This window comes from Epinephelus fuscoguttatus, linkage group LG6, assembly GCF_011397635.1.
Source record: "Epinephelus fuscoguttatus linkage group LG6, E.fuscoguttatus.final_Chr_v1".
Lineage (NCBI taxonomy): Eukaryota > Metazoa > Chordata > Actinopteri > Perciformes > Serranidae > Epinephelus > Epinephelus fuscoguttatus.
Window position 1 is genome coordinate 32,289,599 of NC_064757.1, and position 14,745 is coordinate 32,304,343.

Below are 14,745 nucleotides of genomic sequence, written 5' to 3' on the forward strand. Positions count from 1 at the left end.
TAATATGGTTTCTCTTCAATTTCAAAAAGCTTGGACGTCTCGTTGACCACATGTTGTATTCTTTGATATTACTGAGTAACAGTCAAATCATGTTTCTCATGCTTTAGCCCAAGACCAAAGAGAATGAGGAGGAATTAGAGCGACACGCCCAATTCTTATTGATCAACTTTAACCACACCCACAAGAGGATCCGCAGAGTGGCGGACAAATACCTTTCTGGTTTGGCTGAGACGTGAGTGTTAATGATCCAAAAATTGTGTATGCCTACCCCCACCACCACCACCATGTTGTACACAGGATGAATCCTATTTCTCATTTGTTTTACTTCTATAAGTTTCCCCCATCTGCTTTGGAGCGGTCGTGTGTTGAAGACCATGTTGGACATCTTGCAGACACTCTCTCTGTCACTAAGTGCTGTAAGTATGAACAGAGGTCTGGTGTGAACAACATAGTGTCAGAGTGTTTGTTTTAATTCCTGTGATAAACAGGAGTGGAATATTAGTGGGATATTCTCTTTATATTTAGGACATCCACAAGGATCAGCCGTACTATGACATTCCAGACACCCCGTACAGTATCACTGTTCCTGATACATACGAGGCCCGAGAGGTGAGTTTGGCCTGGTATTACACTTTGGACCACTAGAGGACAGCAAAGCATTGGTTTTGAAGACAGTAGCCTCTTTTCTCCCTCAGTCTTTGCTCTTACTGGATTGTTTAATTGTGTTTAGTGATATATATTATTGAAATCGATTGTTTAACAGCCCTTCTGTATTTCATAGTCTGTATTTCATAAATGGTTGAATCCTGGTTTCCTTATCTCCTCGTAGAGCATAGTGAAGGACTTCGCTGCTCGCTGTGGTGAGATCCTGAAAGAGGCAATGAAATGGGCCCCTTCAGTCACAAAGTCCCACCTGCAGGTGAGTTTCTTTACCTTTATGTTCCCTCAGTGTGGAGATCTCTTCTTTGACATCAGAAAGGTCAGTGTAGCAGACACGTTAAGAAGATGGTCAACACACACTCAATAAAGAGGGTTGATTTAATTGTAGCTAGTGCTTCCCTTTGATTAAGACAAAAAGAAGAGTAGTTATTCTGAAAATAAGAAATAGTAACCTAATACCCCAAATAACTCATTTGTTTTTGAGGGAAATCCTTGCATATTTTGACTATAGAGGATACTTGTCATTGTTGTTCCATTACTGCTTCTCCTTCTCCCCTTTTCTCTCTTTTACTCCATGCTAATATCTAACCTGTGTGTTGTGTCTTGTGCAGGAGTACCTGAACAAGCATCAGAACTGGGTGTCAGGACTATCGCAACATACAGGCCTGGCCATGGCCACAGAGAGCATACTGCACTTCGCAGGCTACAACAGACAGAGTACTACACTGGGCGTGAGTGTCACACACATGTGCGGGCATCCCTGCATGTTTGTACACAAACCCTCGCCCCACATTAAGGGCGAGCTAGATTTATACAAAACTACACATCCCAAATTAATGCTTAGGTCTTAATCTGAGCTGCCTGTTGCGTTTTTGTATATTGTAAGGCTGCAGGAAAAAATGTCAGTCTGTCACTTTAACGAAACATTAAAACCACAACAACCACAACGACACAGTCTTAGCAAAGTTTTGTTGTTTAAATATTGAGGTTACCCCAGGCAGTGAGAAATGCCTTGTCACTTCCTGAAGTATCAAGAAGGACGCAGCACTTTTGTAACATTGTTTGAACATACAGCAAACTTAAAACCAATATTTGTGTTCTACCTTTGGCCTTTCGGGCTTGTTGATTTGATGCTTATTAACATTTGTCCAACATTAATGGCTTTTTCAGTTAACAAATGTGCCATTTAGTTGCTTTGTCGAAGTCTTTGGAGTTTTGTTAACACTGAGCAGAAGTGTCTCGTATCTATATATGTGTTTTATTATGTGTTCTATTGTACTCTCTAGCTCTCTAAACACTGGTCTACTTGTCTAGTTGTGTATAGTATTGTACGTCCATGTGTGCATGCTTACCAGTGTGTGTGATGTTATTTTGCTTGCTATGCGTTGCCTTTGTGTTCTTGGGCTTGCATTCTGCTATATCTGTCTTTTCATTTGCTTCATTTGTTGTATTTTGTCTTTATTAAACTGCACCGAACTACCTACCTGGTTGCTTGGCTGGTTTGCGGATTTGCTGGCTACCTGGTTACTTACCTGCAATGGACGGGTGGGTTGATTGGCTGGTTGCCCATTTGGCTAACCGGTCATGCTGGTGCTGTCCTCCACCATGTGGCCAACCGTAGGCTGCTTTCCCTCAGGTTGGTCTGAACTCTAAATACAGAGAGACAGGGCTCAGACATGATACCTTCAGTATATCCAGAAGTGTCAGAGTACAGCTATGTATCTTACCTTCGTAGCTTATGATAGTGTGGACCTAAGTGGCCCCTAAACTGTGTTATTCATTAGACCACCCAGCTGACTGAGAGACCAGCATGCGTGAAGAAAGACTACTCCAACTTCATGGCATCCCTCAACCTGCGCAACCGCTACACAGGAGAGGTGAAGTCTTACTTTTATGAAGGTGATGTGACTTTCTTAGACTGTCTGCATACAGTTTGATTCACACCTGTCTGTTTATGTGCTGTCAAGGTGGCTGGTATGATCCAGTTCTCAGAGGCGACTCACAGCCAGTCAGACCTCAACAAGCTGATGATCCATCAGATGACTAGTGCTCTGGACAAAAAAGACCCAGAGGCCTTCACCCAGGCCATGTTCAAGATGGCTGCTCTGCTTATAACCACCAAAAGTGAGCACATTCTATTTTGTATTTAATGTCTTTCAGCAATAGTGCTGGTTATTTATTTATTTATTTTTTTAGATGATTCAGTTTTGGTAACTTTCTATATTTTGTCTTTCAGACTGCGATCCTCAGCTGCTGCACCATCTGTGTTGGTCTCCTCTGAAGATGTTTACAGAACACGGCATGGAAACTACTATCGCCTGCTGGGAATGGCTCCTGGCTGCACGCAACGGGGTGGAAGTACCAGTATGTATATTTATTACTTTTCCTAAAATCACGTTACAGTAGTCAAGTCTGCTGGGGATAAAAGCATGAGCAAGTTTTTCAGTGTCTTAAGATAAAAGAGGTACGGGCATTTTGGGCAATGTTTCTAACTTTGGGGTTCAAAACACAGGTCACAGTCGAAAATAACACCAAGGTTCTTTACTTCATGCTTTTTGTTTAGAGCCAGCTTTTGTAAATGATGGGGTCTGACTCTTCTTCTCCTCTCTTTTCCACCTGCCTAGTTTATGCGTGAGATGGCAGGAGCTTGGCAGATGACAGTAGAGCTGAAGATGGGTTTGTTTTCGGAGGCTAAGGTGGAGACCGGCCCTCTGGCTGTCTCAGAGGAGAGTCCACCTGCACCCTGTGCACCTGACGTCATTCCTCACTTCCTCTGGATAGAGGTCAGTGACACACTGACATAAACTACTGCTTTTATTAATGGTCTGATGATACAGTGATCTGGATCGCTATATTGATTCAGTGACCAATGATCCAATATCATAGATGCAAAGTGAAAACATTGATACGTACCATGATCTTTAAGATGCATTTTTGTTTTCAAACTCCTATGGCATTTTGAATCATATTGTGGCAGACTTTGTTATGTCAGCATCATCAGTATTGTTGTCCAAAGAATCAACATTATATTGTATTGTGAAGAAACCTGTGAGCTTCTATATTGCTTCTATTTCTTACACAGTTAAATACAATATTTTCATTATGTAGAGTTTATCCTTCCACTGAGTTTCAGTCTGATTTTCACTAAGAATGGTTCTATCATTCGACGTATTTTTAATAAAACTGAGTTATTTATTTAAAGGGTAGATTCATTATTCATTCTTTCTTTCTGTTCTCCCTTCAGTTCCTAGTGCAGAGATTTGAGATAGCCAAGTACAGCAGTGCTGACCAGGTGGAAATCTTCACAGCCATTTTGCAGAGATCTTTGTCTTTGAGCGTCGGGGGCCCCAAAAGTAGCCTGAACCGACATGTTGCTGCCATTGGACCAAGATTCAGGTACTGTGTCTCATTATTACAACAGCAGATTGGTTTTTATCTTACATGCTGTAGTAATAACCTACAAGAAATACTGTATACTAAACATGACAAGACTGTTGTGTCATCACTTTGCTTTATTTCAGACTGCTGACTCTGGGTCTGACTCTTCTGCATGCTGATGTTGTGACAAATGCCACCATCAGAAATGTGCTCCGAGAGAAGATCTATTCCACTGCTTTTGACTACTTCAGGTAATAAAAACTGTAATCTGTTTCGTAGGCAAAAAAGGAAACTCTAATCTCCCTGTTCATTAACTTCATTGCCACCTCTGTCTTTGTGCAGTGTCACTCCAAAATTTCCCACTCAGACAGATAAGAGGCTGAGAGAAGACATCAGTATAATGATCAAGTTCTACGCCAGCCTGCAGTCTGACAAGAAGTATCTGGCAGCCAACCAGCTGGTTCCTCCAGGTACAACACTTAAAAACACAGTGGCCTCATCTTCAACTAATGATAACTGAATTAGAAACTTCACACAACCCAATAATCTACACTTTATGTTTGATTTTCCTTTGTGTAGATCCCCAAGACATGTCTGTGAACAGCCTTTCTGTAGTGGCAGTGACAGATAGCAGGAACAGTCTTGATGCAGCTGTGGGCCAGAGGCAGCAGGTGGCTCAGGGGTGGATCAACACTTACCCTCTGTCCTCAGGGATGTCCACCCTGTCAAAGAAATCAGGTAAAACACACACACAGGATGTTAAACCTAAAGGATAACTTTGTTTTTGTTTTTTTTTAACCCGGATGCTATTTTCCCCTGTTTTTATGTCTAAGTGACTAATGGAGTTTCTGAAATTGGTCTGCTAGTAAGCAAGAGGGCTGCAGCTGACAATGTTGAAACAAACTTCATTATTCATTAGGAAATTGTGCACTTTCATTTTACATCCACTAAAAGCGCTTGTTTTTGCCACTGACAGGCTCAGACTGTTGTAATAAGTGTCTGACAATATACTGTAATTGAAAGGTTCCCTACAGTGTTGTTAAAACAGTCATGAACTTGCTATTGCCAAAACGCCAGACTCCATTTAGATAAACAGTAATTTTATCACTGTAAAACACACATCATGTAAAGTCCACAAAGAAAACATATGACACACTGAAACCATCTTGGTTCGTCTTCCCACCTTTCCAACAATCACCAACTCTGGTTTGACTGAAGTAAACCCTTAACTCACCAAGGTAGATGTGAAAATATGCTGGCTCTGTACATGCTAAAATTACTCATTATTTAAATGGAGTCTGGTAGGTTTGGCGATAGCAAGTTCATGGCTGTTTCTGGTTAAACAGAAAAGATCTTACACTTCAGCAACGCTTAAGGGATCCTTTCCATAATTTTGTCAGACTCCTTTAATAATCTGAGCCAGTCAGTAGAAAAACAAACACTTTTAGTGGACATAAACTGACAATGCACAAATGCCTGTAAGGTTAAATTGCAGCTTGTTTTGCAGCTGCTGGCTGCAGTGGTCTCCTTCAATACTGGACCAGTTTCAAAAATTGTTATCTCCATTAGTCACTTAGATACAGAAACATGGGAAAATATAGTCCAGAGTGAAAAATACCAAAGTCATCATAAAATGAGCTGTGCTAGATCACACTATGTGCTGCAAAAATGGTCACAGTGAACCTAAACCTCCATCTGCTTCTTATTCATCGATGAAACAAGCTTTCGATAATATAATATTTCCTCTCTCATTATGTATCACTGATGTATTGCTCTTGTTACGTTTCAGGACTGTCTAAAAAAAGCAACAGAGGCACTCAGCTGCACAAGTACTACATGAAACGCCGAACTCTTTTACTGGCTCTACTGGTATTTACCTTTTTTCAACCACTATCTGTATTCACAAATGTGTGATAATAAAGAAAATTGCATCAAACATTTCTGCATGTAGATCTATACTTAACACCATATTGGGTCATTATGATGAATCCCATTCTCTGCGTGTCTCTTTTAGGCCAGCGAGATTGAGCGGCTGACAACATGGTACAACCCATTATCCACTCAGGAGCTCGCTATCGCCACTGAGCAGTCGGTGGAGACCAGCATTGCTAACTGGAGATCCAAATACATCAGTCTGACGGAGAAACAGTGGAAGGACAACATCAACCTGGCCTGGAGCATAGCACCTTACCTCGCCCTGCAGCTGCCTGCTAGGTACACAGAGAGACAAAATGCATTACATCCCCAAGTTTCATCAGTAGGTATAGGTTTTGTCTAACAAATAAAATTGTCCCACACAAGCCAGGAAGTGAAGTTTTTAAAAGCCGAAAGCCTTAACCATCGCACATTGTTGCCCTTTACTGCAGCCAGAAGTAATCGAGTGATGGTTGTAGTATAACACAACAAAGCAGACAGATAATTCAGTGATGTACTTGTGACATCATCCTACAGCATTATTGTGTGTAGACAGCTACAATTTCTAGCTGAATGAAACTACCCTCAACATTTTTCCTTTATGTGCATTATACATTCACCAACAAATGGCTGATGCACAGACTATGATTTACTTATACTGCAACTTAAGCAATCTTCTTGTTGTCATCAAGCAAACATAACTGGCAAGTGGACCTGTCAAGCACCGACTTTATCCATACACAATGTAGTTCATACACACATAGGTGCAAGTTTATTAAACTGCATTTTATCTGAACAGATAAAGTCAGTCATTGGGCATACACCTATTCAATTTGTTTTTGTTTTTCAGATTTAAAAACACAGAGGTGATTGTCTCTGAGGTGACTCGCCTAGTGCGAATGGATCCGGCTGCTGTATGTGATGTTCCAGAAGCAGTCAAGGTGAGGTCCTCCACCTGCCACTACAAACTGACAGGATGACAGTTATGTCTGCCATCGTGTTATTGATATGTAGATAATGATAAAATAATAAGGATGGGGCATTGGTGGCTTAGTGGAAAGAGCAGGCGCCCCATGTACAAGGCTGTTGCCGCAGCGGCCCGGGTTCGACTCCAGCCTGTGGCCCCTTGCTGCATGTCATTACCCCTCTCTATCTCCCCCCTTCATGCTTAACTGTCCTATCTATAAAGGCAAAAATGCCCCAAAAAATATCTAAAAATAAATAAATAATAATAAGGACAAGGACACATTTTTACTAAGTGGGTTTAAGTTCTGTAACAGGTTTAAGCCTCTGGACAAGACTGGTTTCTATGAACCCCACATATTTTGTGGCTAAATTCTGCTCATGCATGTTTGGTATAGTAGGCTTTATTTTTCTACCAGCATGTATATTACACTTACATGCTTACTCATTGCGTGAGGTTTGATTGCTGTCACTGTACCGTGACAAGTTGGTAGTTTGTCTTTCCACTCCGCTCATATTTTTTCATCACTTTTTCTTTTTTTATTTTCATGATAAATCGAAAGATCTGTTGTGACTAACACCCTTTCTTGACCTCATTTTGCATTTGAATGAAACATATATAGAGCCATTACAGTCATCTATAACCATAGCTACACTTTTATCTTCAGCAAGATTTTTGTCATTTCATTGAGTGCTGTTGGCTCTCTTTGGTTTTTGGTATTTCAGTTTTCTCACGTGATGTTTAAAGTAATTTGTTCCTTGAATTCTTAAGTTCCCACTTCTCCATGCTGTTAAGTTTCAACAAAAGTTAAACGTAAGAAGTTTGTCACTCAGTGTGTTGCTCTCACTGACCATATTCTGTCACTAGAGAAATGTTGTCAAAGTAATCTCTCTCCCTCCAGCTTCCTCCAGTCCTCTTCATTTAATTCTACCTGACTGAAGTCTTAATGAGCCTCTTACCTGCCTAAAAACGAAGCAGGGGAAACAGAGCACGGCCCTCCCCAAAGGCCACCATAATTTAGTACATGATCCTCCTTGACATCTTATAGGTGTTTATTGCAGTCACTTTAGTAACTAATAAACACAGTGACCCCTGGAGGCTAATTAGCACACCATCAGGCTTGGGGCTGTAGCCTTGCATCAGCTGTGACATATTTGATGCGGGAATATGGATCCTGTGATGCATGCTGAACATTAAGTACAGTCTATCGATCTCTCAATTTAGTTTCTCTCTTTTTTGGTTTTCTTCAGTTCCTGGTGACGTGGCACACCATTGATGCTGACTCTCCAGAGCTGAGTCATATCCTGTGCTGGGCACCAGCAGATCCCCCAACTGGACTGTCCTACTTCTCCTCCTTGTACCCCCCTCACCCCCTCACAGCTCAGTACGGGGTCAAAGTACTCCGCTCTTTTCCCCCTGTAAGTTCACACATGTGCTACACGTACACAATTGCTGGTTGTCCTTACTGTTGAATTTATTTTTGTTCCCCAATTAGCCAAAGTGATGCCCACATCATTGGTAGGACACATTTATTTCTTGCTGATAAATATGATTTTTCCCACCATTTCTAGGATGCCATTTTGTTTTACATTCCTCAAATTGTCCAAGCGCTTCGTTATGACAAGGTAAATATCAGATCTATGAGTCAGCTAATCCATTTAAAGCCCATGCATCTTCAGATTATGAAATGATCTTTCTTTCCTGTTACAACCTGGTGTAGATGGGTTATGTGAGAGAGTACATCCTGTGGGCCGCTCAGAAGTCTCAGCTTCTGGCACACCAGTTCATCTGGAACATGAAGACCAACATATACCTGGATGAGGAAGGAAACCAGAAAGACCGTGAGATAATCATCCTCATTGTCTCTTTACTGACTCAACACATTCGCACCACGACATGTGAACATACAAATGTTAAAGACTTGGATCCTCTCTGTCCCTGCAGCTGACATCGGAGAGCTGCTGGAGCAGATGGTGGAGGAGATCACTGGCTCTCTGTCAGGCCCGGCCAAAGACTTCTACCAAAGAGAGTTTGACTTCTTTAACAAGATCACCAATGTGTCAGCCATTATCAAGTATGAACACGCTTTACTTTTTCACTACTGTGCGTTATTCAACTTTTAGGCTGTTAATTACAGTAGCATATTTTTTACATTACTGTTGCACTTTTCCCAAACTTGCCATAACATTTTAGACTGACTGCCTACTGACATCCATTGATTTCAGTTTAGTGCAAGTATCAGTTTTTAGACACCTGAAATTTGGTTGAGGTTCCACCACAACAAACATTTACTTAAAGGGAGAGCTTGCTGATTTACAGCCAACTTTGCATTATAACAATGTGGGACGTATGTATAAATGAATGTGGTAGACTTCCCTCCATTTTACCAGGGCCCAGGTATTCCTGCACATTAGCCGCATTATCCTGCAAATTTTCTCTGGCTCTTGGTCTGTTGGTCAAACTACAGCTTGCACTTCCTCATTTTTGGATACCCACCGCAGCCATGGACACAAAGAGTACAGAAGCAGACAAAGCCACCCCTCTTTCTCTGTCTCTCTGGCTCAAACTCAGACGCTAAATACTAGGCAGTGCTGATCAAAGATAAGCCAATATTCTGTTACTGTTGTTGCCTATTTCTCGCCTGAGATGTTTTCAGAAACATATTTCAATGCGCTGTTTGACTATAATACAACATTTGGCTGCCATACTGTACCCTGTATTGTAAAAACAAAAAAATTCAAATCAAACAGTAAATTAAGCAGTGCTGTTCAAATATGAGCCGATATTTTGTTACTGTTTCTCATTTAAAATGTTTTCATAAACACATTTTAGCTTACTGTTTAACTGTAATGCAGGATTGTTTGTTACCAGCTGGCCACCATGTTGCTTTAAGACAGGCAACTTGGTTACGTCATCCATCAGCTGGAGCATTAATTGGTCCAGTGCAGGACAGTGCATTCTAGTAGTTGTAGGTTTTTTACCTCCTGAGTAAAAGCAAATGCCACAGCACTTCTTCTGTGTTTTCTTTGGTCCTGTAGCACCAATTTGCCATTGGACAATTTGCAAATGGCAACTGCAAAGGCAGTCCACTTTTATGAAAAGATGATCTTTCCGGCAGTGAAATACTTCATTAAATGTGTTTTTTGTCAGAGTTTTAGTACTGCAGGTGAGAGCTGGGACAGTTTGGAAGCTGGGACTGCTTTAAAAACATCTAATACAAATTGATGGCTGTGTCCTCTGCCAGTAGAGTAAATGTTACTTGTAGTTGACAGGATTTAACAAGGTCTGCAATCCCTGTTATGTAAGACATAAACTGAATTTCTATGTCTTCCCCTTTCTGCTCCACTTAATTTTATATGTCATTATTGTCATTATCTCATTTTCATCACTTTGTCAACACACTTGTTTTGGCTTCAACCTTATCTCTGACGTTCTTCATACAGTATAATACGCTCATAGTCTTGACAGGGACAGTGAGAGAAAAGAGAAACTTTTATGAAGCAGCTAAGAAACTGATCTTTGCCAAAGGCCTCAAAGTAGTACTAGAGTTTAACTTTTGTCTTAAACAGAATCCTCCAGGTGATCTTCAAGGTGTTTATGAAGTGATAACAAGTGCTCCCCTGAGCAAGCCAAGCCAAGATGTTTTGTTCTTTTCCCTGCCTTGTACCACCTGTGGTTTACTCTCTTAATCCCTTTGTTGATCATTTGTTTAGCCATTTGTTGCTGCACTGTCTCTTTGATTATTCACCGGTCTGGAAGTTTTCTGACAGGCCATTACTGCTTGTTCGTACAGAGTGTTTTGTCAGCCCACTAGAGACTACACAACCCTCATTACAGCGTTAATTGCAACTATCCAGGGGGGAAACTTGTTCTGTCCCCTGGCTTACACTCTCTATTACTCTCTACCCCAGTGACTCCCCTCTGTGAATAACAGCAGAGCCTGACTGTCACTTGTGGCATTAAGTCATGCAGTGAGATACCCATGCATGTTGTTCTTGGTACAGTCAGTCATAGAGGTGTGGAAACTCTGTGTCCTCAAGTTGTTTTTGTTTGTCCTCATCAGACCTTTTCCCAAAGGGGAGGAGAGGAAGAGGGCCTGCCTGGAGGCCATGTCACAGATCAAAGTCCAACCTGGCTGCTATCTGCCCAGTAACCCAGAGGCCATAGTTTTGGATATAGACTACAAGTCTGGCACCCCCATGCAAAGGTGGGCCTCAAACGCATCTTCCATAATGCTCAAAACTGTTTCCAGGATTTACAAAGAAATGTGACTACTTCTGTGAACTTACAAAAGCACTTTTCATCGTCGCTTTGTGTCTCTGTGTAGCGCTGCCAAAGCTCCCTACCTGGCTAAATTCAAAGTTAAGAGGTGTGGAGTCAGTGAGCTGGAAAAAGAAGGTACTGCTAATGTTAAAACGAGTAGATGTTGTATTTCTCAGATTTGTGCACAGATGAATGAGTCATGACATCTTCCCCTCAGGTCTGAAGTGTCGCTCAGATTCTATAGATGACGAGAAGAATGAAGAGGTGGCCAAGAGAATCTGCTGGCAGGCGGCCATCTTTAAAGTGGGAGATGACTGCAGACAGGTCTCAGTTTCACAGTTTCCTCTCCTTTCACTTACCACACTGCTATGTCCCATCCATTTAATGACATCTTCCTTTGAATTCCCTTTTTTTTTACCATTTCGTCCTTTGTGTTCACAGGACATGCTGGCTCTTCAGATCATCAGCCTGTTTAAGAACATCTTCCAGCTGGTGGGCCTGGATCTCTACGTGTTTCCTTACAGGGTGGTGGCCACAGCCCCTGGTGTAAGTTCATCTAAATGTTGTCCATCTACCAGAGGTGGGCCTGAGCCTGGAGCTCTGAGGTGTTACGATGTTGATATTACTTTGTGACAGGAGCTACTGAATTTCCAAAACAAGTTTTCCTCTGAGACTAACTTTCCCCCTGTAATCAAACAACTTCTCATACTTCCTACTTCTGATGTTCCACCACAGTGTGGAGTGATCGAGTGCATCCCGGACTGCAAGTCTCGTGACCAGCTGGGCCGACAGACGGACTTTGGCATGTACGACTACTTCAGGAACCAGTATGGAGACGAATCCACACTAGCATTCCAGAAGGTAAATGCCAAAAAAACAGGCTTTAACAGGCTTTTCCAGTCATTTCTCAGTCATGTACGCCTGTAAAATTGTAAAATGAGTGCTCACATTTATCTTTTCAACACCTCTCTTTCAGGCACGGTACAACTTCATCCGCAGTATGGCAGCTTACAGCCTGCTGCTCTTCCTGCTGCAGATAAAAGACAGACACAACGGCAACATCATGCTGGACAGCCAGGGCCATCTCATCCACATTGGTGTGTATTGTGTGCATTTCCTCGTGTGTTTATTGAAGTTCATATGTATGTATGGTCCTAAGCTAATGTGTTTGTGTCTCCTTGTGAATGTGTGTGTTTCCAGACTTCGGGTTCATGTTCGAGAGCTCTCCTGGTGGGAACCTTGGCTGGGAGCCAGATATCAAGCTCACTGACGAGATGGTGATGATTATGGGTGGGAAGATGGAGGCGACACCCTTCAAATGGTTCATGGAGATGTGTGTTAGGGGATACCTGGCTGTCAGGTGAGTGTGCATGCAAGTGACAAAGCAAGTGTGTTCATTTCATTACCAAGATGGCTGACGTGTAACATTAAGACAAGTCTCTGTGGTGAATCAGGCCCTACATGGATGGAGTGGTCTCCTTAGTTACACTCATGCTGGACACTGGCCTTCCCTGCTTCAGAGGACAGACCATCAAATTGCTCAAGTGAGTCGGGCGTGTGGATGCGTCTGTATGTGTGTGTAAATGTGAATGTGAATGATAATAAGCAGTTTGCATGTCATTTGCTGTTGTTGCTCATACTTTTTCTCCCCACATTTAGGCAGCGATTTAACCCTGGTTTGAGTGAGAAAGATGCAGCGGCCTTCATTATCAAAGTTATCCAGAACTGCTTCCTCAGCAACAGGTCAGTGCAAGAGCCAACCAGTTTACATATTCTGCTCATATTCTAACTCATATTGGTTTCCAGAAAACATTATAGGCCGAATCAGATATTGTTTTCAATTGCAGATAGAAATCAGCAAACGTGATTATGTTTGCTGTCATTTTCAGCTGCGACTGTAACGTGTAAAGATATATAGTTAAACACGATGGAACGACCTATCTGACATGACTGCTGTGCTAATTGTACGTGCTGTTCTGCTTTGCTATCAGCTTTTATATTTTTCTCTCTTGCAGGAGTCGAACCTACGACATGATCCAGTATTACCAAAACCAGATCCCATACTAAACGTCTGTGCCTAAGCATGTGCATATATTGAGTGGTACATGATGTCTGTATGTGTGTGTGTGTGTGTGTGTGTGTGCATTTGTGTGTGTGCCTCTGTTAATGTTCACCATTGAAGATTGTGGCTCATTGTTTCTGCTGATTGTTGGACGTTGTTCCTTGTGTTTGCCTTTGCTTCTCGTTTCCTCGCAGACCATGTTTTCTTTATATTAGATGTTTGTTCCCTTATTTATTATCTTATGTTGAAGTTATTGTTATTATAAATTATTGTTATATTATTGCACTAGCATCTTGACTTCTGTGCACTTAGAAGAAAAAAAGCTCTTAGTAACATGCACGTTGAGTAAACACTTAATCAGAGTTTTGTGCCAATTTTAAATCATGTGTAATGTTTGTGAATGTGGGTTCTTAAAGCTGTTGATTTTCGACGGGGTTTGAAATGTAATTGGATACTTGAAGTAGCTAAAGTAGACGGTTTCAGTTCTGACCAGTGTGGCCTCTTCTGTCATGTCGTACCTGACTGTACTACTGTGCTTCTCTTTTTATTGGACCAGTCAGAGTTCTTAGATCTGTAGCATGGTACTCGTCTTGTATTTAACAGTGACGACTGACTGTACATACATGAGTTACACTGTCTGTTCATTTGGGTTTGCGTATTCGCACTTCACACGGGAGAAATAATGCACACAAGTTCTGGGAAACACTGGGGCTGAGTTTTGTACATTTAGCGTTGCCAAAGGGGGGAGGGGAAGATAATGCACATAAATCAGACTTTTCTATTGTTTTTTGATGAGGGTAAAAACACAGCTTGAATGTTGGGCAGTTGCATGAAGTTAAGCAGTAACTACCCTGTAGCCTGTGTCCAATGTGGCTTTTGGTGAAAAGTTATTTTAGTAATCCAAAGTGCTGTGCCTCATGTCCATATGGCTAGCGTAAGCCTTTATGTAATGTTACTGATTGTAAAGATTTGCCTCTCTTTGTATATTTATATCCATGAACCATTTTCTGTCTCCTTTTCTATCTTCATGCCTTTTGAATGAGAATGCATAAGATATGAAATCAAATAAAGATCTATTAACGTAAAGATTCTTATGCTTGCTGGTGGTGTTTCAGTTGTTATATATACAGAGGCGTATATTTCAGAGAGGATGCAGGCTACATGTCCATTAATCCCTACCAATAAAAACATGAAAGTAGTAGAGGTCTTTTATTTTGTGGAAATTAAAGACATTTCCACCCTAAATTGATGCATAAAAAAAATCACCTGAATGCAGAAAATTAAATGTTTCACACTGGGAGAGGACCCCCAAACCCCTCGTTTCATATGTGTTGAAATGGAACCTACACCCTTGTACATATGTAAAATAAATCCTATATAGAAAAATTTATAGCGCAGACACTTTATGGTACCACAAAGTGCTGTTTAAGTGCCTCACATCTGCAATGGGAGTTAGAGAAAAATAAGTTTCAATGAATGAAGCTTTGCATTAGTTCATGCAGGA

The 14,745-nt window shown here is 41.4% G+C and overlaps 1 protein-coding gene across 2 annotated transcripts in view; it reads left to right on the top strand.

Moving 5' to 3' along the window:
* The window catches only part of pi4kab (phosphatidylinositol 4-kinase, catalytic, alpha b), a 28,437-nt gene extending 14,110 nt beyond the window's left edge, over nucleotides 1-14,327 (top strand). Inside the window, exons 25-55 of one of the 2 annotated variants that reach the window (XM_049578210.1) lie at nucleotides 108-232; nucleotides 335-416; nucleotides 526-609; nucleotides 830-919; nucleotides 1,272-1,391; nucleotides 2,282-2,296; nucleotides 2,445-2,537; nucleotides 2,628-2,784; nucleotides 2,897-3,024; nucleotides 3,285-3,443; nucleotides 3,905-4,056; nucleotides 4,182-4,289; nucleotides 4,381-4,508; nucleotides 4,618-4,776; nucleotides 5,828-5,907; nucleotides 6,053-6,252; nucleotides 6,803-6,893; nucleotides 8,167-8,334; nucleotides 8,488-8,541; nucleotides 8,637-8,757; nucleotides 8,861-8,990; nucleotides 10,980-11,123; nucleotides 11,244-11,314; nucleotides 11,397-11,503; nucleotides 11,621-11,725; nucleotides 11,915-12,040; nucleotides 12,156-12,276; nucleotides 12,380-12,539; nucleotides 12,634-12,723; nucleotides 12,839-12,922; nucleotides 13,195-14,327. In XM_049578210.1, the coding sequence (XP_049434167.1) occupies nucleotides 108-232; nucleotides 335-416; nucleotides 526-609; nucleotides 830-919; nucleotides 1,272-1,391; nucleotides 2,282-2,296; nucleotides 2,445-2,537; nucleotides 2,628-2,784; nucleotides 2,897-3,024; nucleotides 3,285-3,443; nucleotides 3,905-4,056; nucleotides 4,182-4,289; nucleotides 4,381-4,508; nucleotides 4,618-4,776; nucleotides 5,828-5,907; nucleotides 6,053-6,252; nucleotides 6,803-6,893; nucleotides 8,167-8,334; nucleotides 8,488-8,541; nucleotides 8,637-8,757; nucleotides 8,861-8,990; nucleotides 10,980-11,123; nucleotides 11,244-11,314; nucleotides 11,397-11,503; nucleotides 11,621-11,725; nucleotides 11,915-12,040; nucleotides 12,156-12,276; nucleotides 12,380-12,539; nucleotides 12,634-12,723; nucleotides 12,839-12,922; nucleotides 13,195-13,246 (3,504 nt within the window). In that variant the 3' untranslated portion in view covers nucleotides 13,247-14,327. The remainder of the gene's footprint in view (nucleotides 1-107; nucleotides 233-334; nucleotides 417-525; nucleotides 610-829; nucleotides 920-1,271; nucleotides 1,392-2,281; nucleotides 2,297-2,444; nucleotides 2,538-2,627; nucleotides 2,785-2,896; nucleotides 3,025-3,284; nucleotides 3,444-3,904; nucleotides 4,057-4,181; nucleotides 4,290-4,380; nucleotides 4,509-4,617; nucleotides 4,777-5,827; nucleotides 5,908-6,052; nucleotides 6,253-6,802; nucleotides 6,894-8,166; nucleotides 8,335-8,487; nucleotides 8,542-8,636; nucleotides 8,758-8,860; nucleotides 8,991-10,979; nucleotides 11,124-11,243; nucleotides 11,315-11,396; nucleotides 11,504-11,620; nucleotides 11,726-11,914; nucleotides 12,041-12,155; nucleotides 12,277-12,379; nucleotides 12,540-12,633; nucleotides 12,724-12,838; nucleotides 12,923-13,194) is intronic. The other variant, XM_049578208.1, reaches the window with a different exon arrangement.
* The last annotated feature ends 418 nt before the right edge of the window (nucleotides 14,328-14,745 follow it).